Raw genomic sequence first — 26,916 nt, 5'->3', positions numbered from 1 at the left:
TCTCAGGACATTCATTGGTCACATGGCCTGATAGCGGCTCCATCCCATTCAAATGAATAGGATTGAGTTGCAATACCAAGCACAGCTGCTATACAATGTACAGCATTACACCTGGTATGGACTGAAGTGACAGTAGTGTTTATCCAAGCGCCACTGTCACATCAATCAGCTGATTGTTGGGGATCCCAGGCAGCATACCTCTGCTGATCAACTATTGATTACTTATCCGGAGAATAGGTGAACAATTGTTTAGTGGCAGAAAAGTCCTTTAAAAACACATATGTACAACAAAAAGCGCAACAGGCATTAAATATCGGGTATTGTCATTTATTTTTTGGGCTGTAATACATTAATACACTAAATAGTTCTACCACTAGGTGGTGCTATAGAATATGTGCTTCCTGCTACTCATAGAAATGATTCCACTTAACAGCACTCCATGTGGGCAGGAGTGACACTGCAAGCAAATCTAGCCAGTGGTTAAATGTGAACTATTAACATCCCAAAGTGTTAAATTACAATATGGAACATTTTCTGTTTCATGCAGCCTCAAGTGGGGTACCTTGGGCTCACTAAGGCAAATGTTAGTGAAGGCTCAACCTGCTATGGTGATGGGGCATTAGATATCATAATGCTCTAATTGTACTCACAGACCAAAGAGAGAATAGATTTACATAATAATAATAACAACTCCAGCAGGACCTTATGGCAGAGGTGTAGCTAAGCATAATAGTAGATAAAAGGAGGAGTGGAGCAACCCCACAGAGGAAATGGGTAGAATTTTTTTATATGAAGGGTTTCTTATGGGGGATATACCCTCAAATCATATGTGAATTGAGTAACAGGCGCAGCCAAGCCATATACAGTCAATCCCATGGGAGGTGGTGAGTTCTCCTTCAATGGAAGTGTTCAAACAAAGGCTGGACAGACATCTGTCTGTGAGGATTTAGTGATCCTGCACTGAGCAGGGGGTTGGACCCGATGACCCTGGAGGTCCCTTCCAACTCTACCATTCTATGATAAGGGCGGACATGACAGTAAAAACACCATTAAAAGGGAACAAATTTGGGAGTAAGGTGCAACCTGAATAGTATACAAATGCGCAGAAGTGTTAGCTCAACCTCTCTGTTTATTAGTGTAACCAGTGAATAGATGCATTAACTGAAGAAGAGGTGTGTCTGCCTCAGAACGTGTCTATTCACTGGTTACACTAATAAACAGAGAAGTTGAACTAACATTTCTGTGCATTTGTACGTTCTTCAGGTTGCACCTTACTCCCATTTGTACGTTCTTCAGGTTCACCATACTCCCATTTTTTCAATCTTAATGGTGTTCTTTCATTCAGGGGACTGTTTGCTATACCACAAAGCACTCCGGTATATTCGCTGCCAGTCTCTGCCTTCCTCCTAGCTACACTCCTGTCTCCTGGACTCTATTCTGCGCTGGACCCCTGGTCCTCCATGGCATCCACTGGTTTCCTCATGGGCGATTCCCACTGTGGTTTCTGATAAAACTGTCTGTGATAGTTTAGGATGTTATATATTTTACTAATTATATATCACACCTTATATCATGCTGTACTGCGTCATTTAAGTATTGTACTCTCTTTAATTCAGGTTGCCTTTTTTGTTTTTAGGATGATACAGAACCATATTTTATTGGCATATTCTGTTTTGAAGCTGGCATCAAGATCATCGCCTTAGGCTTTGTATTTCATAAAGGCTCATACCTCCGGAATGGTTGGAATGTCATGGACTTTGTAGTTGTGCTCACAGGGTAAGTGCATATCTTTCCATATACTTCTATTGTGATGCTAATATATGTATCCAAGATGAGTCCTGAAGTCATCGGTTATACATTCAGTTATGTCTGCATTGCTTTTGCTGTTTACGTTTACTGCAGTGGATAAAGCAACTCTTCATACAGATCTTTACTCGGGGAGGTTATATGGTGATGATACAGACAGAATAAGACCAGGCATGCCCTCCGGCTAATTTCCATTACTCTGGAGGGCTTATAGTGTGTCTCATGATGTTGCAGTCCATTCATTTACAACTTGCTGTAATATTATGGCTCAGAATAACCCAAAAATCGGAATAAACAGAAGGTTTACTTGACATGTCGCCATGTTGCTCAGGTTATTGCAGCTGATGAATTGTAACAAGACAATATGACATTGGGAGTTAGGATCTATGACCATGCTGGAGCTGACTGAAGTCTCCATGTAGCTCCTATTTTAGCTGAACGAACCATTCTCTAACCCTGCCCCACCGGATCCATAAGATCATTTGACTCCCATGTCAGGTGGAGTCATATCTCAATGAAATAAACACCTCTTAACTTTGAAAGAATGAAAGTAGAGACAATCCCTGCGGCACACTTGGCAGCAATTTTTATTTACTTTAAGCCACACCACTAACCCTGCCCCTCAGTGCCCCCTTAAAGTAATATTACCCCTCTGTGCCCCCATAAAGTAATAGTGCCACTCTGTTCTCCTCAAAGTAATAATGCCTTTTGGGGCTTTGTTGCTACTTTGTGCCCCCCACATTAATAATATCACTCTGTGCCCCCTCAACATGATAGCGCCACTCTTGGCCCTTCAAAATAATAATTCCACTTTATGCTATAGTACCACTGTGCTCCCTCATTTTAACAATGTCCATTCAGTGCCCCCTGAAATTAATAGTGCTGCTTTGTGTGTCTCCAGGTAATAATGCCCCTGTATGCTATAGTGCACAGTGATGTGCTCTCTCATAATAACTATGCCCCCTCAAAGTAATAGTGCCACTCTGAGCCCCTCAAACTAATAATGCCCCTCTATTCTCCCTCAAATAGTTCTCTCTCTGTACCCCTATGAAATAATAGTTCCCGTCTGTACCCCTGTAAGCAATAGTGCTACTCTGTGCCTCCTAATATTAATAATGCCCATTCTGTGCCCCCTCCAATTAATATTGCCTCTCTTAATTCCTCAAAGTAATAATGCTCCTCTGTGTTATAGTATCACTTTGTGCTCCCTCTTATTAATAACTAGCTGATATACCCGGCTTCACCCGAGATAATTTGATACAGGTGTTTATGTGTTGTTCGCACGGAAAATTTTATGAAGTCGTGGTTATTTTAGAGGAACCGAGGAATAAAATATGTGTACACATAGAGGAGCATTAGATTCTCCTCAGGCTGCATGCACCGATGTCCTTCTGCTGAATATGCCACCCCTCCCACTCTTCTCACTTAGGACCTAAAGAATGCTTGTGCCAAATGTCACACTTGTACGACATCAGGAAGTTACATTACATAAGGGTGCACTTACGTTTGCAATTAGCATTGAATAATCGAGTTGTGATCCCTTTACGTTTCCTATTTAGGACCTAAAGAATGTTCGCGCCAAATTAGGCCTCAGTCAGACGGGCGTTTTTTCGCGCGTTTTGCGCATGCACATGCGTTTCGCGCATATATAGAACCAATAGTTCGCTATGATATCGGTCACATGTCCGCTTTTGCGAAAAATTATAGGACACGACGATTCGCAAATCGCGCCTATCTGCGTTCGCCGTTTTATGTGCGCACCAAAATCATTTTTTTCGCCGGTCAGACGAAGTTTCATGCGCATTTTGATGCGCACGGCGATTTTTCTCCGGTCAGACGGGCGTTTTGCAGCGACGATAAACGCGGGTAGGTGCAGATTTTTCCTGCGATTTTTCGCCTCCGGTCACGCGATTTGCGTATGCGCATCCGACATGCGATGCGCAAAACGCGCGAAAAAACGCCCGTCTGACTGAGGCCTTACATGTTTGTACAACACTAGGAAGTTGGAGAATTAGGTTAGGTACATTACATAGGGGTGCCAATACTTTTGCACTTAGCATTGAATAATCAAGTTGTGACCCCTTTACTTTCTTATGTAGGACCCAAAGAATGCTCCTGCCAAGTTTCATGTTTGTACGACATTGGGAAGTTAGAGAATTAGTGGCGAGTCAGTCAATCAGTTAGTCAGTCAGTGTGGGCTTTCACCTTTATTTATATATATATATATATATATATATATATATATATATATATATATATATATATATATATATATATATATATATATATATATATATATATATATCCCTCTGTGTTCCCTCATTAATATTTTAACTCTTAGCCCCTCAAAGTAATAATGCCCTTTTATGCAAGCTTAAATAGTTCCTCCTCTGTACCCCTACTAAGTAATAGAGCCCCCTGTGCCCCTATAAGTCATAGTGCCACTCTGTACCCCTTCATTTTAATAATGCCCATTCTATGCCCCTCAAAGTAATAAAGAGGACAAACTTTAACTTGCACTGCTTCAGGTCACATCTTAACTCAGTGCAATGCACAGCCTGACTGCTACCTGTTCCCATCTCCTGCTCTCTGGTGATCCTACTGAGAACAGGAGACAGGGGAGGAGTCAGACTCTACATTGCACTAAGCTGCAGTCTGACCTGCAGCAGCACTAGTTAGGCCTCGTTCACACGGGCTACAAAATCATCACTGTGTTTTGTAGTCAGAAAGAACGCATTGGGGACCATGGGGTTCACATACATGCCTTTTGTAGCGATGATTTTGTAGCGAGATTTTGTATCTTGTGTGAACGAGGCCTCAAGCTTTGTCCTTTGCCCTCGTGTATGCCTCTGACTGTATTCAACTGTGTCTCTGTCCTGACACAGTCGAAAGTGGGTCACTGTATGCCGGCCAGGATGGCAGGACAGAACCTGAAAATAAGCAAGGTCCTGCAGAAATTTGGACATTTGGGAGGCAAGCTCTAAAAGCATGATCCCGGACCTAGCAGAAGTCATCATGGTCCAAAAACTACAACTTTCATGGAGTATGCTAAAAAGTTTTGGAATTTCATACAGTGTTGTTCAGCGTGACTGACACCGGATACGGAAATACAGCAGCATATAACAGCATTGATTTGCGTTGGTGTATGCAGACATGCATTTTCTATGTGCTTGACTGCTGCATATCCTATTTTGGTCCATGTGATGGACCATAATCACCCGTTAAAAGTCAATTGGATCACATAAAAATGCAGCAAATATGCCGTTACGTATGTATTCACTGCATTTTTTTATACTGTTGGCAGGAAACAGTGGGAAAAAAGTGTGACACCAATCGGGCCTTCCTGCTTTTTTTTGCACTTGTGAAAAACAATTGCAACATAAATGTAAAAAAAACGCACATACGCACTAAAAACGCACATACGCAGTGTAAACTGTGCACTTTTAATGGACCAAAATTGCATACGTGTAGGCACTGGTTTTTGTAACGTTTATGGTGGTCTCATCATCTCAATAGCATAAACGACAAAGCTAAAGCTTTCCTGGGAACAAACGGCCCATCCAAATAGCCCATAGTGCACAAGCTATAGAAAGCAGAGACCCATGACTGTAAAGCTGGGTGTAATTAATTACCCAGGGTAGTACCAGAACACAGCATCACCCTGATGCAGAAGTTACTGTGGGCATAGGGTGCTGCTAAAGTTTTTCTAAGTTTTCAGTGTCAAGTGAGTTGAATTGGATGATGAAACATTTATCCATTTTTCACACTTTTCAACCAAAAATCTGGGAAAATCATTGAAGCTAAACTCATCTATACCTATCTCAGAGATGGAAGGACAGGTGTGTTGTAAATACATAAGTGATAAGAGGTCTTACAATTATTATAATGTGCAACCTTACCAAGGAAACACTCCGACTTCATCTGCACTCTCGGAGAGGTCCTTTCATGTGACACTTTTCCTGCTGACACTACTCCATGCCTGCTGGAAATGGCAGCATAAAATATGCATATTCCCAGCGATGTGTGCTTTTACTCACAGCTGGATTAACTGTAATGCACTTGTCTCAGGCTCCTGGATATATTTTAGAGGGCACCGGAGCAGTGGCATACATAGAGAAGAGGGGGCCCTCGTAGCAAAGGTAACAAGAGCCTGACTTCGTTATTGGCTCCATTCTGGGATGCCATCAAGTTGTAAATTTGATGGGACCCCAAAAAAGGTCAAGGCTGGATTGAACCTATTTTGGTCACTCATGAAAACTGCTGAAATGGACACCAATAGGAGGAACACCAATAGGTTCATTTCCGGCATTTTGTGCCGGAAAGAATAGCGCAGTACACCACATTATTCTTTCCTGCACAAATTGCTGGAAATGAATGGAAACCTGATGACAAGGGGATTTGTTGGTCTCCGTTTCAGCAGTTCTTATTAATGATCAAGGTAGATTCTGTCCATTGGTGCCATTTTGGGGATTTTAAATGGAATACCCGGAAGAGCCAATAACGAGGTCTCAATAGGCAACAATTCAGACTTTTTTCAGGTGCTGCTTGACACTAGCACATTCCTAACAATTAATACCCCATTTACACTGACAGATGATCGCTCAAACAATAGTTTGAGTGACGGTTTTCAGCGATCATCTTTGCATAGTCTATAGTAGCTAAGTAGCTACTTCAGAGCTATGCAGGCGCAGCGGGACACCGCAGCTATCATTCGGTGAACAATACAGCTGTTTTGCTTAAGCAAACAGCTGTATTGTTCTACGCTATTACAGCTTGCATCCCGCCGTGAACTACCAGCGGGACGCGAGCTGAAAGAATCTTATCAGCGCTGCCGACTGTGATAACAGCCTGCAACACTGATAAGAGTTCATTGCTCAATTCACGAAAACTAGGATTGAGTGAGGAACGACTTGTGCACAAAAACTGCACGATGTCCATGCATTTACACCCAACGATTCTTGCTCAAAAGCTGTCTTTGAGCGAATTTTGAGCAAGAATCATTGTGCGCTCCTATTTGTTGGAGGTCGGCCCCACTTCTGGTTGTGCTGTGTGGGAGTCACCACTTCCACTGACCTCCGGTCACGAATACCACTCCACCGCACTGTTTCCATTGCTCATAGACGCAGACCTGATGACTCCAGTAGATTGTGCCTCTAGTACTCTCTGGCCTCCACAACAGCCCTTCTCACTTCTAGGGTCCAGCCTTTCACCACCAGCAGCTCCTCTGGAGACTGTTGCACCTCCTTAGCAGAAGCTTCTCAGCAGACTGTCGCACCTCCTTTCAGCTCTCATACGGTCCCTGCTGCTCTCTGTAACACAGCAAACATTACTCTTTATATAACAATGTCCCTAGCCACCAGAAAGTTCCCAGTGAGCATGCTCAGTTGCGTTTGGAGCGGCCATCTTGGTGCTTAAGCATTGTCACACCTTTGGTCCTTAAGGGGGGAGTCTCTTACAGCCCTGTGAGAACGCTCTGGACAATGGTGGTGAGAAAGGCCTGTGTGTGCTGACATTGTAGTACCCACGAACAAGTCTGAAATTGCTGTTGTTGACACTGTGGTTCTTGATTCCGGAAGGGCTGCAAAGTCGGGCTGCCTGCATTGTGTACGTGCGTTCCTGGTACCCGTCTGCCGAGTACAGAACTGTTTGGTTTGGCTGCAACCTGTGTCCCATCTCTGCTAACATCGAAAGGACGTACCCCTGACATTGTGGAACATGTAGAGACCACATCCATGTGCAGGTTCTCGCCACCCATTAACATTACAACCAAGTTGGAATGGATCCTCTTACACCAGGGGCGCCAGAGCTAACTTTATGGTACACATGTCCTTGCACAGGAGGCTGTAATAAGGGCCCCCTTTCCTTTTCTAGGAGTCAGTAGATTTCAAACTTATTCTCTATGCCCCCCCAAGATTTTAGACACTTTCTTGCAATGAATTTCTACCTAGTCCTATGTAATTTTCTGTTAGGTCGGCAGATGCTCTGATCTTCCTTTCTTGTATGAAGTACATTGAGTCCATAAAACTTTTAGCAGAATACTTCCACCTGTACATTCGCTCCCTTTGCTCTGCGAGAGGCAGAGGAGGAGACGCTTTGAAAGCTATTTTGATCACATTTTTAACTTGGAACGCGTTGTGCAGGGGGGAAAAAAGGCCACTAATGAATTCTGGTATTGGGATTTCTGGCAGCTGCAAATGTTCATATACTGAATGCAGCAATTATAGTGTTATTGAGATAGGGAACAAAACAAGTAGAATTGATGAGCCTGATACCCCCAACCACCAGCAACCCGCCTATTCCTTCTTTGGAAAGAACTAACTTGACAGCTGTATTAACTTGTCTCTATTAAGTTTCTTGCCTTTCATTTTCCACATTGGTTTGCGTGTTATTTTATCAACTTTCCACGCCTCCTCTTCCTTCATCTGGCGATCTCTCATTGTAGATTTTGCACCTTTTGTAATAGAATTTGATTGGGGGTAGGGGGTGTAAAAAAAATAAGCTAAAGGCTTGAACAAACCGTTAATTACGGCAGTGCAGTGCCATTCTATCAAATTGCTCTCTTCTTTGGGCCCAGAAGGTATTTTTAGTCCCATTCTAGTGGTGGTTGTGCTGCGTTATTTTGGGATGGATCAGCATAGAAAGGCCAGAACATAAGGATTGGATTCATTAAAGGAATTGTCCAGGATTAGACAATTATGGCTTTTTTTCTTTCAAAAACAGTGCCACACCAGAATACAGGCTGTGTGTGGTATTGCAGCTTAGTCTCATTTACTTCAGTAGAGCTGAGAAATAGCAGATACACCCTGTGGTCAGGTGTGGAGCCATTTCTTTAAAAAGGAGATTTTTTTTTTAAGGGACCCTCTGGTTTGGGGACAATATTCTGTCCTGGGGCCAGAGGTGGAGGGGATTGCATTAACTGCAGCTGTTCTTCTCTGCCATTCCTCTGATCCGGCAGTTTCTTGGCCTGTTTTCAGCTGTCCAAGAAGGCCAATGTAATCTTCATATTACCTAATCCCCACAATGCATTGGTAGTGTTAGACTACCGGTGCTCTATGCCTGCTCTCTGACTAGCCAGAGCTGCTCATGTGATCAGTACTGGCCAATAAGAGAGCAGTTCACAGTGTGCATTAGCTAGCTAGTTAGGAAAATGCTGCCACTATCTTGGATGGCTGAAACCGGCAGATCAGAGGTAATATACTGCAGGTAATATACTCCCCTGACCCGGGACAGAATATTGTCCTGAAACTGAAGGGTTGCTTTAGTGCTAGACGCACCCTTTAAGTTCTATAATACTAAGGCCGCTGTACACGGGTGGGTCGGACCCCGCATGTTGGATTTCCGCTGAGGAGTTCGAGCCGGTGCCCGTCCGGTGACCTCAGCTTACCGCTCCGCCGTCTTCTCCTCTGATGCAGGCTGGAGTGCTGGCCGGCACATGCACAGTACAGAGGACGCTGCGCCATCACTATGGCGCAGCTCCTGCAACGATGACTGCATTATGGCTTCAATTGAAGCCGGCCGTGCGTAACCCGCACAAAATCGGAACATGCTGCTATTTCTCCCTGGCGAGTGGAAAAGCGCAATCGATTTCCGCTCGTGGGCAGGAAATCGTGTTTTCTCATAGCATGCTATGGGCTGGATTTGCTGTAGAGTCCAGAGGCGGAATCCCACTCCAGATTTCGCAATGTGAATCCGCCCGTGTGCAGGAGGCCTTAGCGATATTCAGAAATCCTCCATTCTTTAAGCTTGCCTTCATTGGTGACTTACCTTATCTAGGTATCTGTAATGGAGTCTGTAGATATCAAAACATTATTAATTCATTTTCCTTGGCAAGAGTTACAAATGTTTGTGTCAAACAATTTAGAGTAGTGTAACCAACCAATAGACTCCCGTCCTCCAAATCGTAGGAACAGGATGGATTATGGGTCATTTCAAAACCGGTTGGATGCAGGGCTATCTGTATAAATTCTGTTAAAGTGACACTAAACCTAGAAATGAATGATAACCCATAACAACCTGGCGCATGCGCAGCAATAAGGAAGGATATATGTTGATTGTCCTACGTATGTCTGTATGATCGTCGTATATCTTCCCCTATTGTTTGCGCATGCGTGTGTGTTTGGATGGGATGTTGGGGCATCATGGGAGATTTTGATGTTGTTATATAAAGGGCATTTGTATTGTTCTAACTTATACCTGATGAAGCTACACCAAGGCCTTCTGCCCACGGACAGAATCCAGCGGGTAGAAACAAAAAAGTCCCCACTGGCGATCGTGGAAAAATGCGCTTATTACCGCGCGTTTCTGCGGTCTCCAATAATACTATATTAATGGAGACCTCCCGTCGCTGAAAAATGCAGTAAAATAGAGTATACTGCGATGTTTTTTCCCCGCAGCGTAAATCCGCAGTAGAATCCCGCATGTCAGGACTTAGACATTAGGTTCAATAGAACCTAATAGCTGCGTTATTCTGCCGCGGATTTACGCCGCTGGGAACGTTGCATAAATCCAGCAGCGGGCATTAGTCCTTACGGTAGCAAGACTCATAGATATGCCTTTTTTGCATGATACCAGGGATGGGTTTATTGTTACATACACCTCTTTAATCAATTTTGTGAACCCAGAATACTTGTCTTTTAGGCCGGCTGCACACGGCCGGGAATTCCGCGGCGGAGCCCGTCACGGTGCCCCCCAGAGACCCCCAAACTTACCTGCGGATCCGGAGTCCTCGCTCCCGCATGACGCTTCGGCGTGACGCGCCGCAGCATCATGTGAGATGCCGGCCACGTCACATGACACGCCCACCGCGTCACATGACACGCCGGCCACGTCACATGACACGCCCACAGCGTTACATGACACGCCCACCACGTCACATGACGTGGCCGGCGGTAGGCGGGGAAGCGGTTTCACGCTATCTTCTGCTGTGCTACAGCGGAAGATAGCGCGAACGGACGGCTTCCATTGACTGCAATGGAAGCCGTCCGCGCATACACCCGCGGCAAATAGAGCATGCCGCGGGTGAGGACGGTAGATTTCACGGTGTGGAATTCCGCGGTGGAATTCCGCACCGTGAGCCCTGAGCTATTAGGTTCAATAGAACCTAATAGCTGCGGGCAACGCAGCGGATTTCCCCCGCGAATTACGCGGCGGAAATCCGTCCGTAGGAACGGGGCCTTAGGCTTGCAGTCTATATTCCATCTTTTAAGTGATCTGAGTGGCTGATCGATTGTTTTATACTATGATTACTCCATCCATAGTATATTAAAAATTTTATTGTGGGGATTTGGTTTGTTTTTTGTCTCGATTATTTTTAAAGGTTTTTTATTCTTTTCTTCTCCTGTGTTATGCACATTTTTTTTCTTATATTTACAATAAAGATTTGCCCCTCTTCCCATTCTCTTCCATGTGTGTCTGCTTCTCTCTCTTTTTGATTCTATTGTTATTTACGACAGTGTTCGCCAACCCCAGTCCTCAGGGACCCCAACAGGTCATGTTTTCAGGATTTCCTCAGTATTGCACAGGTGATGTAATTATTGTCGGTGCCTCAGACATTGCCACAGGTGTTCTTACCATAGGATATCCTGAAAACATGACCTGTTGGTGGTCCCTGAGGACTGGAGTTGGGGACCCCTGATTTACGAGACACACCTTGGCTGCACCCTGTTCATTTATGTTTGTGGTGCCTGTCTTGATTCTTGATCATGTTTATCGGAGGTCTCTCACCCGACGGCCCCCATTTTTAATTTTGGTAAAGTCCCCTTTTCTCTATGAACTACCCTGACTAACACAGTCGTTAGAGTCACTTGGTTTAGTTTGTAGAAGTATCCAAGGCTTCAAAATAGTTTTGAAAATTATTTTGCTCCATATAAAACTTGCCACAAATTATTTCTCAGCCGACTACTTTTCCTCTGTAGTGTAGATTAAGGACTGGTGGCTACTTGCCATTTCCCAATCCAGCTCTGTAGTTGTCAGGTTTATGCATTGGTCATACATGAGATGTCGTCAGGTGTAGGGTTAATATTCTCTTCCTCATGAGATATTGAGTATTGCGTTTTCGACCTACCATTTTGATTCATTCTTGACCGTGGCACAGAATCTCGTCATCCAGGCTTGACGTCGGCTCGCAGTTATCTTTGTTTGTCTTTGTTTTGGTTCGGTTTTGGCATCGGTTGACTTTCCTGTTCTGTCTGCTTTGCTGCAACTGATATTAACCTGAAGTCTTTGACATGTGGTTGGCATGGAGTCAAGCCAGTTCCTCCTTGAAGGGGATCCTATTGAAGAACAGCTATCCCTAGAGCCATAGAGGAACCCATGCCAAGAAGTAGTGACACTAAGAGTCCATATCCTTTCTTGCAGTGCTGAATTGTTCAACGGGCATTGTCCAGGAATAGAAAAAAAAGGGTCTGCTCTGTTTGCAAAAACAGCACCATCTCTGTCCATGGGTTGTGTCTGGTATTGCAGTTTATAGCACCTCTCACTGGAATATAGATGAGATGCAATACCTTTACTGCCCATGGACAGACATGGTGCTGTTTCTGGAAAAACCCTTTTTACTAGTTCTCGGCAAAATTTTTGAATTCTTCACTTTGTGACACAGCTCCAGATTCCCGCTGGATGGTGATCTCACATATATAAATACACGTGTGGTCAGTACAAAGACCTGATAGATAGTTTATCTTTTCCAAGGACTTTACAAAGGATTGGAATGTTCTTTATGAGTGGAGGAGACATCAATATTGGAAAGGATTCCTTACAGTTAGAGTATTCAAACTATGCAGCCCAAGAGGTAGTAATGGAAGGCACTATGTTGACACTTAAAAATGGCTATATGCTTATATAATAACTAATGACATTGAAAGTTATTATTTAGCAAATAGCGTGTATTTCATTTCTACATTGAAATACACAACATTTTTTTCTGGATCGCACCCATGTGACCCGTAACATATCTGATTCACATGTCAAACACGGAAGAAACTCTTCAAGGCAGATAGCAGCCAAGCACATTGAATAAAGACGTCCGGCTAAATCTATAACATGAAATGTATTTCTACAAGGATCCTTCCACGGTTCTCGTTACTGAGTCTGTTATTGAGATAATTGTAAGCCTGGTGAAACTCGTTTAACAATATTTACACTGTATGAAGACTGCTTCCAAATGTTTCCATGTAGTAAGCCATACATATGGGACATCCAAATGCCGCTGACTCATACTCTACTGGATGTAATATGAAACAATGATTCAACAAGTCCTATTCATGAAAGCCATCCTCATTTTCTTCATGTGTTTCATTCTATAAAATTGTCACTGGTCATGATAGACTCAATGTGATGAATGTTCATCGGTATTGAAGTAGCCTACAAAGTGGCCCGATTCGCTGATATAAAGGCCCAGTTCACGTCAATAAATTTTTCAGCTTTTTTAAGTGACTCGATGCAGTCCAACATGATGGACGCTTTCTCGTGTGTTAATTCATTTTACTAAATGGCTGCCCTGAATGGGCGTAATGTTGTTAGATCCTAATCAATTCAGAATTTGCATTTTCAATGTTGTTGCTCATTTCTGAAGCCTCTTGTAGATGCAAAACTTGCAACAAACATTCGATAGCTGTTGACCTAACTCTTGTTCGACCAACAGCTATTCCTCTGCACCCCATATATACTTGCATGTGTAAGTGGTCTGGATCTAGTTTAGAGTCTCAGTTTTGTAACCCGTGCAGACAGATAGCGTAGTCAGGATTAGCCAAGGGTTGGTAACGGTGTATCACAGTTTGCAGTATGCAGGGAGCAGGCAGGTAACGTGGTCAGAGGAAAGCCAGAGGTTGGTAACAGCTTGTATCGGTAGATCATGGGGAGAGAGGAGCTAGACTATCGTCAGGAGCGCAATAATCATGCACTGATGCAGTGGAAGGGCCAGGCTTTTATAGTTTGCCCAATCAGGAGCAGGGCGGGGCCTGGACAGGGAACCAGACAAGGAGTACAAGATTATGGCTAAGTCCAGCAGGAGAGCTGTCCAGATGACTGGATAGCTCAGCAGGAAGAGCTGACACCTGGAGCGCGAGAGGTCCTGGGTTTAAGCCCTGACAGTATGCTTGGTTCATCCAGGTTTGCATGTGTTAACAATGGGGAGAGGGAAATCCGCTACGAGGTACCTCTAGTTGCTGCTTATCTGCCTTGACCACAAAGGATTGGGCATGTTGAAATTAAATATGCCCAATCATTTTTTCCCCTGATACCTGCAGAACAAATGTTTCGTGGTCCTGAGTTAAGCCAACCTTAGAGCCCATTTACATGGCCTGAGAATTGTCCCACTGTTATGACAAAGCATGTCAATTGACGCTTGTTTACTGCCATTAATACATGGCAGATGATTGGCTATATAGGGCTAATGGATCTTTTCAACCCTCCCCCCCATTCCCTATTTACATAGGGAGATGAGCCGACAACCAGAGAGCGCTTTTTATGGTAGCATAAATGAGTCGATCAGCCGACAACGAGCGCTTGCTCAGATATCAGCTCATCATGTACGCGGACAGACTGTTGGAGAAACAGGCAAATAATCAGCCCATGTTAATGCATCATTAGTCCAATGTGTATGGCCACCTTATCAATTGTTCTAGCTACAATCAACGAACATAAAGGGGGTTTTGTCATTAAAAAAAAAAATTCTATACTTACCTATTCCTCCCCCGTCAGTCGCCTTACCACATCTTCTCCTCGCTGAGCTTCTGCAGTGCCCCCGGGTCACCCCACCGCATGCCAGCCGGCTTGTTATGAAGGCTGCATTCCTCACATCCTTCTCCGGGCCGGTCAGTGAAGATCACGTTGTTCTAGGAAGGAATGCTAATTATATTTCAGAGACTGCTCATATGAGCAGTCTCTGAAGTAGAGCGCCCTCCCCCCGCACTGGTCTGTGAACTGTGACGTAACGTACATTGCCTGGCAGGAAGAAGATTGTCAGCAATGTACATAACCTCACAGGAAGGAGAGGAATCAGCCAAATGGAGGTGAGGTCACCCTCCCCATTCCCCATCTGCAGGAGCCAGGAGAAGATCGGGTGGGAAGGGATTTGGTAAGTAGACTGACGGAGGAGGAATAGGTAAGTATAGGATTTTTTTTTTTTAATGACAGAACCCCTTTAATGATAATTGTGATGTCTGTGATACTTAATCTGTCGGTTCCAACCAATGCAAAGTGCATTGGAAGAGTTACGAGACACACATCAAAGACCATGGGTTGCATTTAGTTATTCTACCATATACCCCTGTGCGAAGGATTCCTAATGCTTCCCAATGAAGAAACTTCTCGTTCTTCAGCTCTGGGATATCTTTGCATGTATAGCCAGCAGGCTGCATTACCTGATCACACAGTATGGCCGCCCTTATGTACTACTGTAGGATAGAACTACATCATATCTCAGGATGTTTGTCCTTGAGTCTGACACTGAACACTTAGCACAGTTGAATCATGAGTTGGGGTCAGACATGTGATAGAAATTTTGGAACTGAAGAGACAGCGAGGTGTCGGCAAGGAGTGGAGGCGGATAGTTTGTCCCAAGGCAACTCTCAAAGTATTGAACGCTATAAAACTGATTTCTCTCTGATTGCCTGCCCTGCAATTTTCTGACAATTAAAGTGAAATACAGTTAATGACATTTCTTCTCTGGCACCATGCCATTCTGTAATCTCATTAGTGCACAGTACTTTGGGTAGATTAGGCGCATTCACCAAATTTAGTCTTTTTTTTATTCCTCATTACTTTAAGAAATCTGCCCATTTCCATTACCAGAGGATGAAATTAGGAGATTATTGGTGGAGGCAACTCCATATACGTCAAGCTCACAAACAATTGGCATGTGGAATTAGAGGCAGGACTAACATAAACTTCTACAAAGCAGGAAATATGGTTGCTGGCATAAGACATACAGTGCAGACCTTCAGGGACCATTGCAAAAGTTACTCTCATCATTTCAAAATATATAGTAGGACTGAGGGGGTAATTTTTCTCCTTGTGGAGAGCACCATGAGCAAGAAGAAAGTATTATAGGCCATGCAGTGCTTCATGGGTAAAAAAGCTATGCTAATTAGGGATGGAATAATCCTCCCCATTGCCACCTATTGCATGGTAACTACTCTATATGTCAATATCTGACTGTTTAATGGGCCTTGCAACATAATCGGTAATATAAGTCGAACCAGAATATCCATGTACAGACAGCTATTTCGGGGTTCTTGCTCCTCGTCAGGGTGCACAGTAGGGTTCTAGGTGACAGGCGGGAGTCCGGGGGGATATGTTTCTGAAATACAGTTACATATGCACCTTTTACTTTTATTTCCAGATACTGCTATATTGCTAACTGATACTTCCATGTAATGCCCAAATAATGCCTCCATACCGTATCTAAATAGTACTTCCATATAGGATCCAAATAACGTATATGCCTCATATTAGCCACACAATAACACTGCCATCCATTGTGCTAAATATACAGCCGTACAATGTTAAATAGGAAAGAGATTAGTGGCAAGGTCCCTTGTGGTCCAGGCGTTAAAAGTTTGCATACCCCGCTCTTAGATTTTTCATGAGGGGAGAAAGGAAGAAGTTGGATATTACTTTCTACCATCTTACAATCTTTATTGGAGAGTTGCAACGCAACTTTATTGGTCGTCACACATTTAGGTTTTTCATGGGAGTCCTGGGCAGTTCTCCATCCCCTAAATACTTCCCTGACTGATAGTACAGAGTTTGGTAATTATGCCCCATCTATTTCAGCAGATTATATCACTAGAGTCCTCTGTACATATTTATGGTCTATACCATACCATTTAGATACCCTGAAGTTGCTTCTTAGCAAAGGACCTCATATCACTGATGCATTGGTATCTATTCAGCTATGTTGTACCCATAAATGTCCTTGACTGTGTGGTTTGATGGACCAGATTGTGAGTTCTCTGCCCCAGTAGTTACCATGGTGCCAAATGCAGGACCTGTGACTGCTGCATCCAGTCACTGTCCATAGAAGGTTCTACAACAGCCACAGGTTCTCGTCAGCAGCCACCAAGAATATATAGTGATCGTGGATAGGTCATCTGTAGTTGTCAGCAGCACTTGGCATCCCCACTGATATACTAATTGAAGAGCGTGCCATTCCAAGGTTGAGCACAGAGACCTCTTCTCAGGCCTGTGACATTACTTACATTCACTGGTCACATGGCTTGAGTGCAGCTCATTTCCATTCAAGTGAATAGCATGGAGCTGCAATACTAGGCACAGCCACTATACAATGTACAGCGCTGTGCTGGTATGGACCGTGCCACTGGCACTTCAATCAGCTGATTGGCAGGGATTCTGAGTAACGTACCCGCACTGATCAACTATTTATAACCAACCCTGAGCATAGATCATCAGTGGTTTAGTCCCAGAAAACGCCTTTAGAAAAATGATGTACGATAATATTTGATGCTTAGCCACAAAAGTGCTTCATTAGATGATGTCAGTGTGCTTAGTGATGTCACTACTGGTGGCCTAGTCCACTATTCGATCACCACATTATAGAATAGATAGCTGGTGTATAATCAGTCTGAAGTAGTATAATCCAAATTTGGCAACCCCTGTAAACTGGAAGAAAGCAGATAATACTCTATCATACCAATAGTAATTGGACACTGAGCAAGAATCACAAGGAGTATTTATTTCCATATGTTAATAGTTGGGCTCTTTTGGCCCTAATGATATCCGATGCTCTCCATGGCATACTTTCTACTAACGTCTGATACACTTCAGCTGGTATTTCCCTCCATTCATCCTGTAAATGTCTGCTGTGTTCTCTCAGAGAGGATGGACGCTGTTCATATTTCCTCACCTGACGGTCCAGTTCGTCCCAGAGATGGTCAGTAGCTTCAGGTCGGGGCTGTGTGCAGACGGTCTAATTGTGGAACATCTATATCCTCAAACCAACATAAAACAGCGTTGGATCTGTGACGAGGCGCGTTGTCTTGCTGGAAGTATGGCCGACCATTCCCAGAGTATTACCACATTGTCAGCAGCACGTTATTGTCTAGAATGTCAGGGTATTCTTGTCACTACAACCAGCGGACGGAGACCATGCCACATAACACATCCCCAGGCCATAACAGAGCCTCCACCATACTTACCTGTTGGCACAACACACTCAGGCCGAAGGCGCCCCCCATCATCCTCCACACCCGGGTACAGCCATCTGATGTGAAGACGGAGTAGTGCGATTCATCCCTCCGTAGAACGTTCTTCCATTCCTCAACTGTCCAATGACGACGCTCCTTCCACCATTGTAGACGGCCGATGTATTACGCTTCGTGATGGACATCTTGTGTGCAGTGATATAACCCGTCTGCCAATAGCCTGCAGCTCCCGTTACTAACTATGGCTGACACCTCCGAGGTCCTGCATCTTATGTAGCATGCTTTAGGACACGTGACATGCTAGTAACACACCATCCATATTACTGATAGGGGTCCAGGTACTCCTGGTAGGATAGTGCAGACAGAAGTAAAATAGTGTACCGTATCTGTACTGTATTTTACCCAATGGTGAGCGGCCACGCATGTCTAATCTGCTTTCACGTATCACTGCTACAGAATACCATCATCCTATAATCTGGCGCTGTTATCCCTACGTTGTGAGGATCTGTTTCCCAGATTAAAAGCAGGTTTTCTGGTTGAGGACAGATGGCCGGCGTTACTGTATTATTATTGTGTTGCTGACTGTCTTTGGCCAAGCACTGACAGCAAACAGAGAGATGACCCCTTCACCTTGATTAGCTGCGGGCGCTCATGATACATTGCATCAAGTATCTGGGAGTCCTGGGTTACTGTAGGCAAATACCTACGGGCAGCAGGTGGCAGTTCACAGCGTGCATGCAACAAATCCGATGTGACAGTCTCCCTCAAACACTGCGATCTGCCCAAGAGTCAAACCAGCGGTATATTATTGTTTATTCTGCTGCTCATTAAATAACTCGTTTTCCTTCTAGTTTACTGTCCTGGAGAATAGCGCTACGTTAAAAATACAGTTTAAGCCCCTTTTACACGAGACGATTATGGTGCAAATCGGTCATTAGCGGGAAATCGCTGATCGGATCTTTCATTGCCGACCATAAAATTACCCTTGGGGTGCGCTGCATCGTTCAGTTTACATGGGGCATCGTACGTCTGTCAGCAACTTGTTTACTGTGAATGGAGGAATGATCTCCAGCTCCCTCCATTCCCTGAGCGATGATCCTTCACTCGATGATCATCGCTCGGAAGGCTGTCGGGCACTTCAGTACCTGACAGTCTTTCCGTGTAAAGGGGCTTTACTGACAGTGTTGTCATAGGAGAAATGTTGTAAAGGGCAGGTGGTATGTGCCCGTGTTGTAGGATACATGATGGCGCGGTGCAGCAGGCGGAGGCAGTAGCGGCACACTTTTTCAAAATAACTTTACTGAACAACAACCTAATAAATTAGGAGAGTTTATTTAATTTAACCCTTTCCAATCCACTGTCTGATGTCTAAAGACATTCTGATTGAAGGCTGTACAGTTCCGATGTCGGAAGACGTCTGGCAGGGTATTCTTACTGTAGATTACTGGCCGCTCTGTTGTTGGCGGCCTCGCCAGCATGTTCCATACTGCAGTATTAGCTCTAGCCTGCAGATGACGCCATTGTATAATGCAGAAAGAAAACGCCCCCCCCTAGGAAACCCTGAATCCATAATTGGATTGCAAAGGGTTAAAGGGGTTGAACCACAATATCCAGTTATCCACTATCCATGGGCTAGGAAATACCGTAACTTGTTGATTAGTCTAAGACCCTGCTGATCTCAAGTACAGGGGTCTCGTGTTCCCTCTCCACTTAACTGTGGGGTTACTGCATCCCCCGCAGTGAGGAGGGGACTGAGAGGAGCACTGGTTGTCCAAGCACACCAGCGCTCCATACACTTTCAATGGGACTACCAAGATAGCCGAGCGGCATCCGCTTGGGTATTTCCATTAGCCCCATTGAAATGAATGGCTCGCTGATCGCATTCAGAGTGACATCACTGCGGGAGGAGAAGCATCTACCACAGAGATGGGCGAGCGGGACACGGGACTCAGGATAGATTATCGATATCAGATCAGTGAGGGTCCGACTCACAGCATCTTTGAAGGGGTGGGGGGCTCTGCTTAATGAAGTAGTATCTTCTTCATCTTGTGACATCGCCTTCATTGATTACATAACCTTCCTGTGGTTCAGTCTCATTTAGGACGGACTCACACGAACGTAAGAGTACCGCGTATTACGCGTGCGCTGTACACACGTGTGATACGCGATAATTCACAGGCAATACATTGCCTTACACACTTTCACTAACATTTGCGTGTAGGAATTGCATAATACATGAGCACAAAAAAAGAACGCAGCATGTTCTATTTTGCCGCATATTGCACGCGAGAGAGCCCCGAGAAAATAAATAAAAAAATAACTGGTGGATTGCGCATGACAGCGTGCGTTAGATATGCTGTCATGCACAATACAATATCGTTGCCAGGGAATTGTAGGAACTGCAATACCAGATGCAGCCAATAGGCAATGTGTAGTGCTGTGCCTGGTATACTATGACACTTGACCAAATGCTGTGACCCTTTCAAACAGCTAATCAGTGATGGATCTAGCTTCTCAACAATCTGATATTGATTACCTATCTCAATGCTGTTGGATATAATGAAAACAAAGGTTTGGTACCGTGTTAGGATGGCGCCATCCTGGCCACTATGGATGTGGAATCCTTGTATTCCAACATCCCACACGAGGATCGACTGACTGCCTGCCAGGCGCACCTTGAGGCCAATGGGGTCGCCTCTGACGCAGTGCTACAACTCACAAGATTCATCCTCACACACAATTATTTCTCCTTTGGCAAAGAGATATTCCTGCAACTCACGGGGACTGCCATGGGCAGTAAAATGGCACCGCAATATGCCAACCTTTTTATGGCAAAACTGGAGAGTGACTTTCTGGCCTCCTGTCCCAACAAACCATTGGCCTACTTCCGCTACATTGATGACATCATAATCATCTGGACCAATGACGAACAAGAACTAATAAAATTCCATGAGAGATTCAATGCATTCCACCCCACCATAAACCTGACATTAAGCTACTCGTATACTGAAATCAACTTTTTGGACACCACCATAAAGATTTTAAACAACTCAATACAGACATCCCTATACCGAAAACCGATTGATCGGCCCACATACCTCAGATGGGACAGTTTCCATCCCAAACACATCAAAAAGTCCATTGTCTACAGCCAGGCCATCAGGTATAACCGGATCTGCTCCAACCCAACAGACAGGGAGGAACATTTGTACCATCTTAAAAGGACATTTATAAATCAGGGCTACCATCCCACCTCAACTGATGACCAAATCACCAGAGCCACCAGGATACCCAGAAGTCAACTACTCCAATACAAGGAGAAGGAAAGAAACAATCGTGTGCCTCTAGTAGTGACCTACAATCCGCAACTAGAGGTACTAAGGAAAACCGCAAGAAAACTCCACCAGACCCTGCACAAGGATGACCGTCTGAAAACCATATTCCCGGACCCTCCCCTTCTGTGTTACAGGCAACCTCCTAACTTGTGGAACTTTATAATCAGGAGTGTATTGCCCTCTGACACACAAAAAGGAACTTATCCCTGTAAGGTAAGGAGCTGTAAGACCTGCTGACATGTACGGACCGCGGACAGGATACAAATCCCCAACACACAGCAGGACTATAAGATTCCGGGGACATTCACATGTTCCACGTCCGATGTTGTGTACCTGATCATGTGCAGTAAATGTCCTGTTGGGGGTCTTTATGTTGGAGAAACAGGACAAAAGCTGAAAGTGAGGATGAGATCTCATCGGCACACAATTAAAGAAAGAAAGACAGAATTACCTGTGGCTGAGCACTTCTCTAACCATGGACATGACATAGGAGATATGAGAGTTTTGATATTGAAAGGTGGTTTCAAGTCCCAAAACCACAGAAGAATTTGGGAATATAAATTGATAACCTTTGACATGCTGAATACGGGGTTAAATTGTTCCAGGATTTATGTGAATGGGAAGTGTAAGACATTTATTATACAGATAAGACCCCCATCAACAGTAATTCAGGGACCATAAACTTTCACTCCCTTATCAGTGTTTAGCTAAAAATGTTTGTGCACCTCGTGTAGTATTTCTAGCCTGACGACCCCCCCTTCCCCAACAGTAATTTAGGGACCATAAAACTTTCACTCCGCTATCAGTGCCTAGACAAAAATCTGTTGCAGAATTCCTTTTAAGTGCGAACCAATCCCATCCATATCTGTGCCTTGTCATAAGTATGTATGTTATAAGTGTGTATAAATACCCTTCTTCTTCAGATCCAATCCATTTAAGCCTGAAGAAGAACCCTGTGTTGGTTCGGAAGCTCGCTATTATTACATTGTGTATTTTTGTTAGCCATTAAAAGGTATCATAACTACAAGAATGCTGTTGGAATGATGACTTTAGCTATGTGCAACCTGTGAGGTCACACAGGGCACTAGTCACCAACTTGTGGGGGAATGGGCACAACCAGGCGGATGAAGGCTGGTGGCAATCTCTCCCTTTAGGTGTGTGCCCTTTAGATCCACCTGGCCAGGTGATCTTCTATCTCCGTGGGGCAGCGTCTTGTAGCGCTACATGAATCATTGTCCTCCTGGCTCTGTCTCCTCCCCTTTAATGTTCCTAGGCACCACTGTCAGCCTATTTGTGCCCCTGCAACACAATTGCTTAGTTCTGCTACTGTAAACAAATTGCGGCATGTTCCATTTCTGTGTGGGTCTCGCAGAGGCCCGCACAGAAATCTCACTCCCGGCGCCCCGGCTCTGCTCTGCAGGGGAATCGACCCGGCCGTCTGCAGGCAGCCTATCTTGGTTCTGGTGCTGTATTTATGTTATGAGCTTGGTTCTAGTGCCGTATGTATATAATGAGCTTGGTTCTTGTGCTATATTTATGCTATAACCTTTGTTCTGGTGCTGTATCTATGTACTGAGCTTGGTTCTGGTGCTGTATCTATGTATGCGTTCGCTTGTGGTTCTGTTCTAAATTATGTGCTTAGTTCTGGTGCTGTATTTATGTAATGAGCCTGGTTTTGGTACCGTATTTATTCACTGAGCTGTTCTTGTGTGGGCATGCTGCTTTCTGCACAAACAGAATACTGGCAGACTGCCTATAAGTGCAATATATATATAGTTTTTTGAGGGGGTGCAAAAAAAAATCCACACAGGTACGTAAGAAAGGTGCTGATTGGAATTGACCACTTTTGGATTAACAGTCCGGTTAACCTCCAGGTAGTAGTTTATTTTAGTGGGCTCCAGGTACCAAGGTCTGACATGAATAAGCCTCATGTATGACAGGAACGGTGGCAGCGATATATGGGTGCTGAACGCCTTATTCATGTCTTACAAGCCGGAGCTGGTGTGGTCCGGTGTGAAGACTCAGCTACGTCATAATCTGTCACATAATGTTTGATTTATGCTTCCCAGGGACGTCTCTCCAGACAGACATAAATTAGGCAGAGACAATAGACTTTGCAGTTGCCTGTCCTGCTGGAATACAGCACGATCCCCATCATAAATCCAGAATAGACTGCTGGATTGTAAATGCGCGGTGGCATCAGAAAACCTAAAATAAAAGGGCTGGATTTAAATTAGGCCTGGTAATCTGCAAGGCTGTTTAGACCACATATGTTAAACCCAAGGCCCACGGGATGAGTCCAGCCCACCATGTAAGTTCAGGTGGCGCAGGACAAAGTCCGGATGCAGAAAGACCGGCTCTCCACTTTCCCCGGGGGACGCAGCCGGCGCTTGGCAGAGGGGGCAGTGCCAGAACATGGAGCAGGCGCAATCTTGGATTCTGTGCTCCAGCACACACCTCCATGACGCATGGTTGAGCAACTCACAGGTGGTGGAACGGATCTGACAGCCCTGCCCGGGCACCCTAGCCACCCTCCAAGGTGGGACGCTAAAGATGAGGAAGTGGAGAAACACCATCATAGTACATAGAGCTCCGTAGCCATGTAAGGAGTACATAGTACATAGAGCTCCATAGCCATGTAAGGAGTACAGAGTACATAGAGCTCCATAGCCATGTAAGGAGTACATAGAGCTCCATAGCCATGTAAGGAGTACATAGTACATAGAGCTCCATAGCCATGTAAGGAGTACATAGTACATAGAGCTCCATAGCCATGTAAGGAGTACATAGTACATAGAGCTCCATAGCCATGTAATGAGTACATAGTACATAGAGCTCCATAGCCATGTAAGAGGTACATAGTACATAGACCTCCATAGCCATGTAAGAGGTACATAGTACATAGAGCTCCATAGCCATGTAAGGAGTACATAGTACATAGAGCTCCGTAGCCATGTAAGGAGTAAATAGTACATAGACCTCCATAGCCATGTATGGAGTACATAGTACATAGAGCTCCATAGCCATGTAAGGAGTACATAGTACATAGAGCTCCATAGCCATGTAAGGAGTACATAGTACATAGAGCTCCATAGCCATGTAATGAGTACATAGTACATAGAGCTCCATAGCCATGTAAGAGGTACATAGTACATAGACCTCCATAGCCATGTAAGTAGTACATAGTACATAGAGCTCCATAGCCATGTAAGTAGTACATAGTACATAGAGCTCCATAGCCATGTAAGGAGTACATAGTACATAGAGCTCCATAGCCATGTAAGGAGTACATAGTACATAGAGCTCCATAGCCATGTAAGGAGTACATAGTACATAGAGCTCCATAGCCATGTAAGGAGTACATAGTACATAGAGCTCCATAGCCATGTAAGGAGTACATAGACCTCCATAGCCATGTAAGGAGTACATAGTACATAGACCTCCATAGTCATGTAAGGAGTACATAGTACATAGAGCTCCATAGCCATGTAAGGAGTACATAGTACATAGAGCTCCATAGCCATGTAAGGAGTACATAGTACATAGACCTCCATAGCCATGTAAGGAGTACATAGTACATAGAGCTCCATAGCCATGTAAGGAGTACATAGTACATAGAGCTCCATAGCCATGTAAGGAGTACATAGTACATAGAGCTCCATAGCCATGTAAGGAGTACATAGTACATAGAGGACCATAGCCATGTAAGGGGTACATAGTACATAGAGCTCCATAGTCATGTAAGGAGTACATAGTACATAGAGCTCCATAGCCATGTAAGGAGTACATAGTACATAGAGCTCCATAGCCATGTAAGGAGTACATAATACATAGAGCTCCATAGCCATGTAAGGAGTACATAGTACATAGAGCTCCATAGCCATGTAAGCAGTACATAGTACATAGAGCTCCACAGCCATGTAAGGAGTACATAGTACATAGAGGACCATAGCCATGTAAGGAGTACATAGTACATAGAGCTCCACAGCCATGTAAGGAGTACATAGAGCTCCATAGCCATGTAAGGAGTACATAGTACATAGAGCTCCACAGCCATGTAAGGAGTACATAGTACATAGAGCTCCATAGCCATGTAAGGAGTACATAGTACATAGAGCTCCATAGCCATGTAAGGAGTACATAGTACATAGAGCTCCACAGCCATGTAAGGAGTACATAGTACATAGAGCTCCACAGCCATGTAAGGAGTACATAGTACATAGAGCTCCATAGTCATGTAAGGAGTACATAGTACATAGACCTCCATAGCCATGTAAGAGGTACATAGTACATAGACCTCCATAGCCATGTAAGAGGTACATAGTACATAGACCTCCATAGCCATGTAAGAGGTACATAGTACATAGAGCTCCATAGCCATGTAAGCAGTACATAGTACATAGAGCTCCATAGCCATGTAAGGAGTATATAGTACATAGAGCTCCATAGCCATGTAGGGAGCAGTTACATTTAGGTCTCATTCACACAGGCGGATGTAGTTTTGTCTGTTAAATATTCAGCATTTTAACTGTGTATTTGGACTTTCTTTCGTTTTTGTTTGCACACAAATTATTGTGTTTTTTTACTTTGTAAAAAAAGTGCAGGAAGGTTCCATCGATTTCTCCTACATTCATGCATAAAAACGCAGTGAATACAGCTGTATTATACGTATTCACAGAGTATTTACACAATCCCATTGAGTTGAATGGGCATCTGCTGTCCGTAATGCGGACCAAAATAGGACACGCTGTGATGTGAAAAACGCGTCTGAAGAGCCTAATGCAAATCAATAGGGATCAAGCCATCTGTATTACGTATGTAAAAAAATATGCACATAATACGATGCGCACATTTACCCATGTGAATTAGTCCTTATAAACAGCCCTTTGAAGACAACCATAATGCTGATGTGGCCCTCGGTGAATCGGAGTTCGACATCCCTGTCAGTAATGCCATGTTATGCACTGTCGGTGGCAATATGGTGGTCTTCGAAGTAAAAGAATAAACTAGGCGTAAAATTACTGCCATGTGGATTTACAGCAATATCCAATATGTCACACACCACTGAAATGAATGGCATGCCACGCACCAGATGCCAAGTCTAAGCCTATCACATCTGCATTTTTGGGAATGTCGGTCAGTCAGTGTAGGTTACGGTATTATAAGGCGAAGACTGTATTGAGTTGTGTTGTTATAAGACTTAGGGATATCAAATACAGTCGATCATTGGAATATAATGGAGAACTTTATAAAGGGGTATTCCAGTGATGCAGATAGGGGCTAGATAGGATAGGGACTGGCAAAATGGAGTGGCAGCTTGCGTGCTCACCCACCGCTCCATTTATTTCAATGGGAATGCCAAAAATAGCCGAGATCTGCAATCTCCGGCACTCTCATTTAAAAGAATGGAGTGTTAGCCGAGCATGTGCGCTGCCACTCTATTCACTTTGCCAGTCCCTTAGGGGGCAGGGAACCCCAGTTTTGACAATCATTGGGTGTCCCAGCAGTTGGCAGTGGGTGGGGGTCACTGATCAGTTAGTTATCCCTTCAGCCTCAGTCTGATGCCACCATTGACAGCAGTGGGAACCGCCTACTTGACACATTCACAGCTCTAG

The 26,916-nt window shown here is 44.3% G+C and overlaps 1 protein-coding gene across 1 annotated transcript in view; it reads left to right on the top strand.

Annotated features, from left to right (window-relative positions):
* Window positions 1-26,916, top strand: part of CACNA1B (calcium voltage-gated channel subunit alpha1 B) — a 362,074-nt gene that overhangs the window by 56,534 nt on the left and 278,624 nt on the right. The window contains exon 3 of the mRNA XM_066580423.1: window positions 1,637-1,776. Coding sequence (XP_066436520.1) covers window positions 1,637-1,776 — 140 coding nt within the window. The remainder of the gene's footprint in view (window positions 1-1,636; window positions 1,777-26,916) is intronic.

This window comes from Eleutherodactylus coqui, chromosome 10 (assembly GCF_035609145.1).
Source record: "Eleutherodactylus coqui strain aEleCoq1 chromosome 10, aEleCoq1.hap1, whole genome shotgun sequence".
In the NCBI taxonomy this organism is placed as follows: domain Eukaryota; kingdom Metazoa; phylum Chordata; class Amphibia; order Anura; family Eleutherodactylidae; genus Eleutherodactylus; species Eleutherodactylus coqui.
The sequence above is the reverse complement of the archived record's forward strand: the minus strand, read 5'-3'. Positions and strand labels throughout refer to the sequence as shown.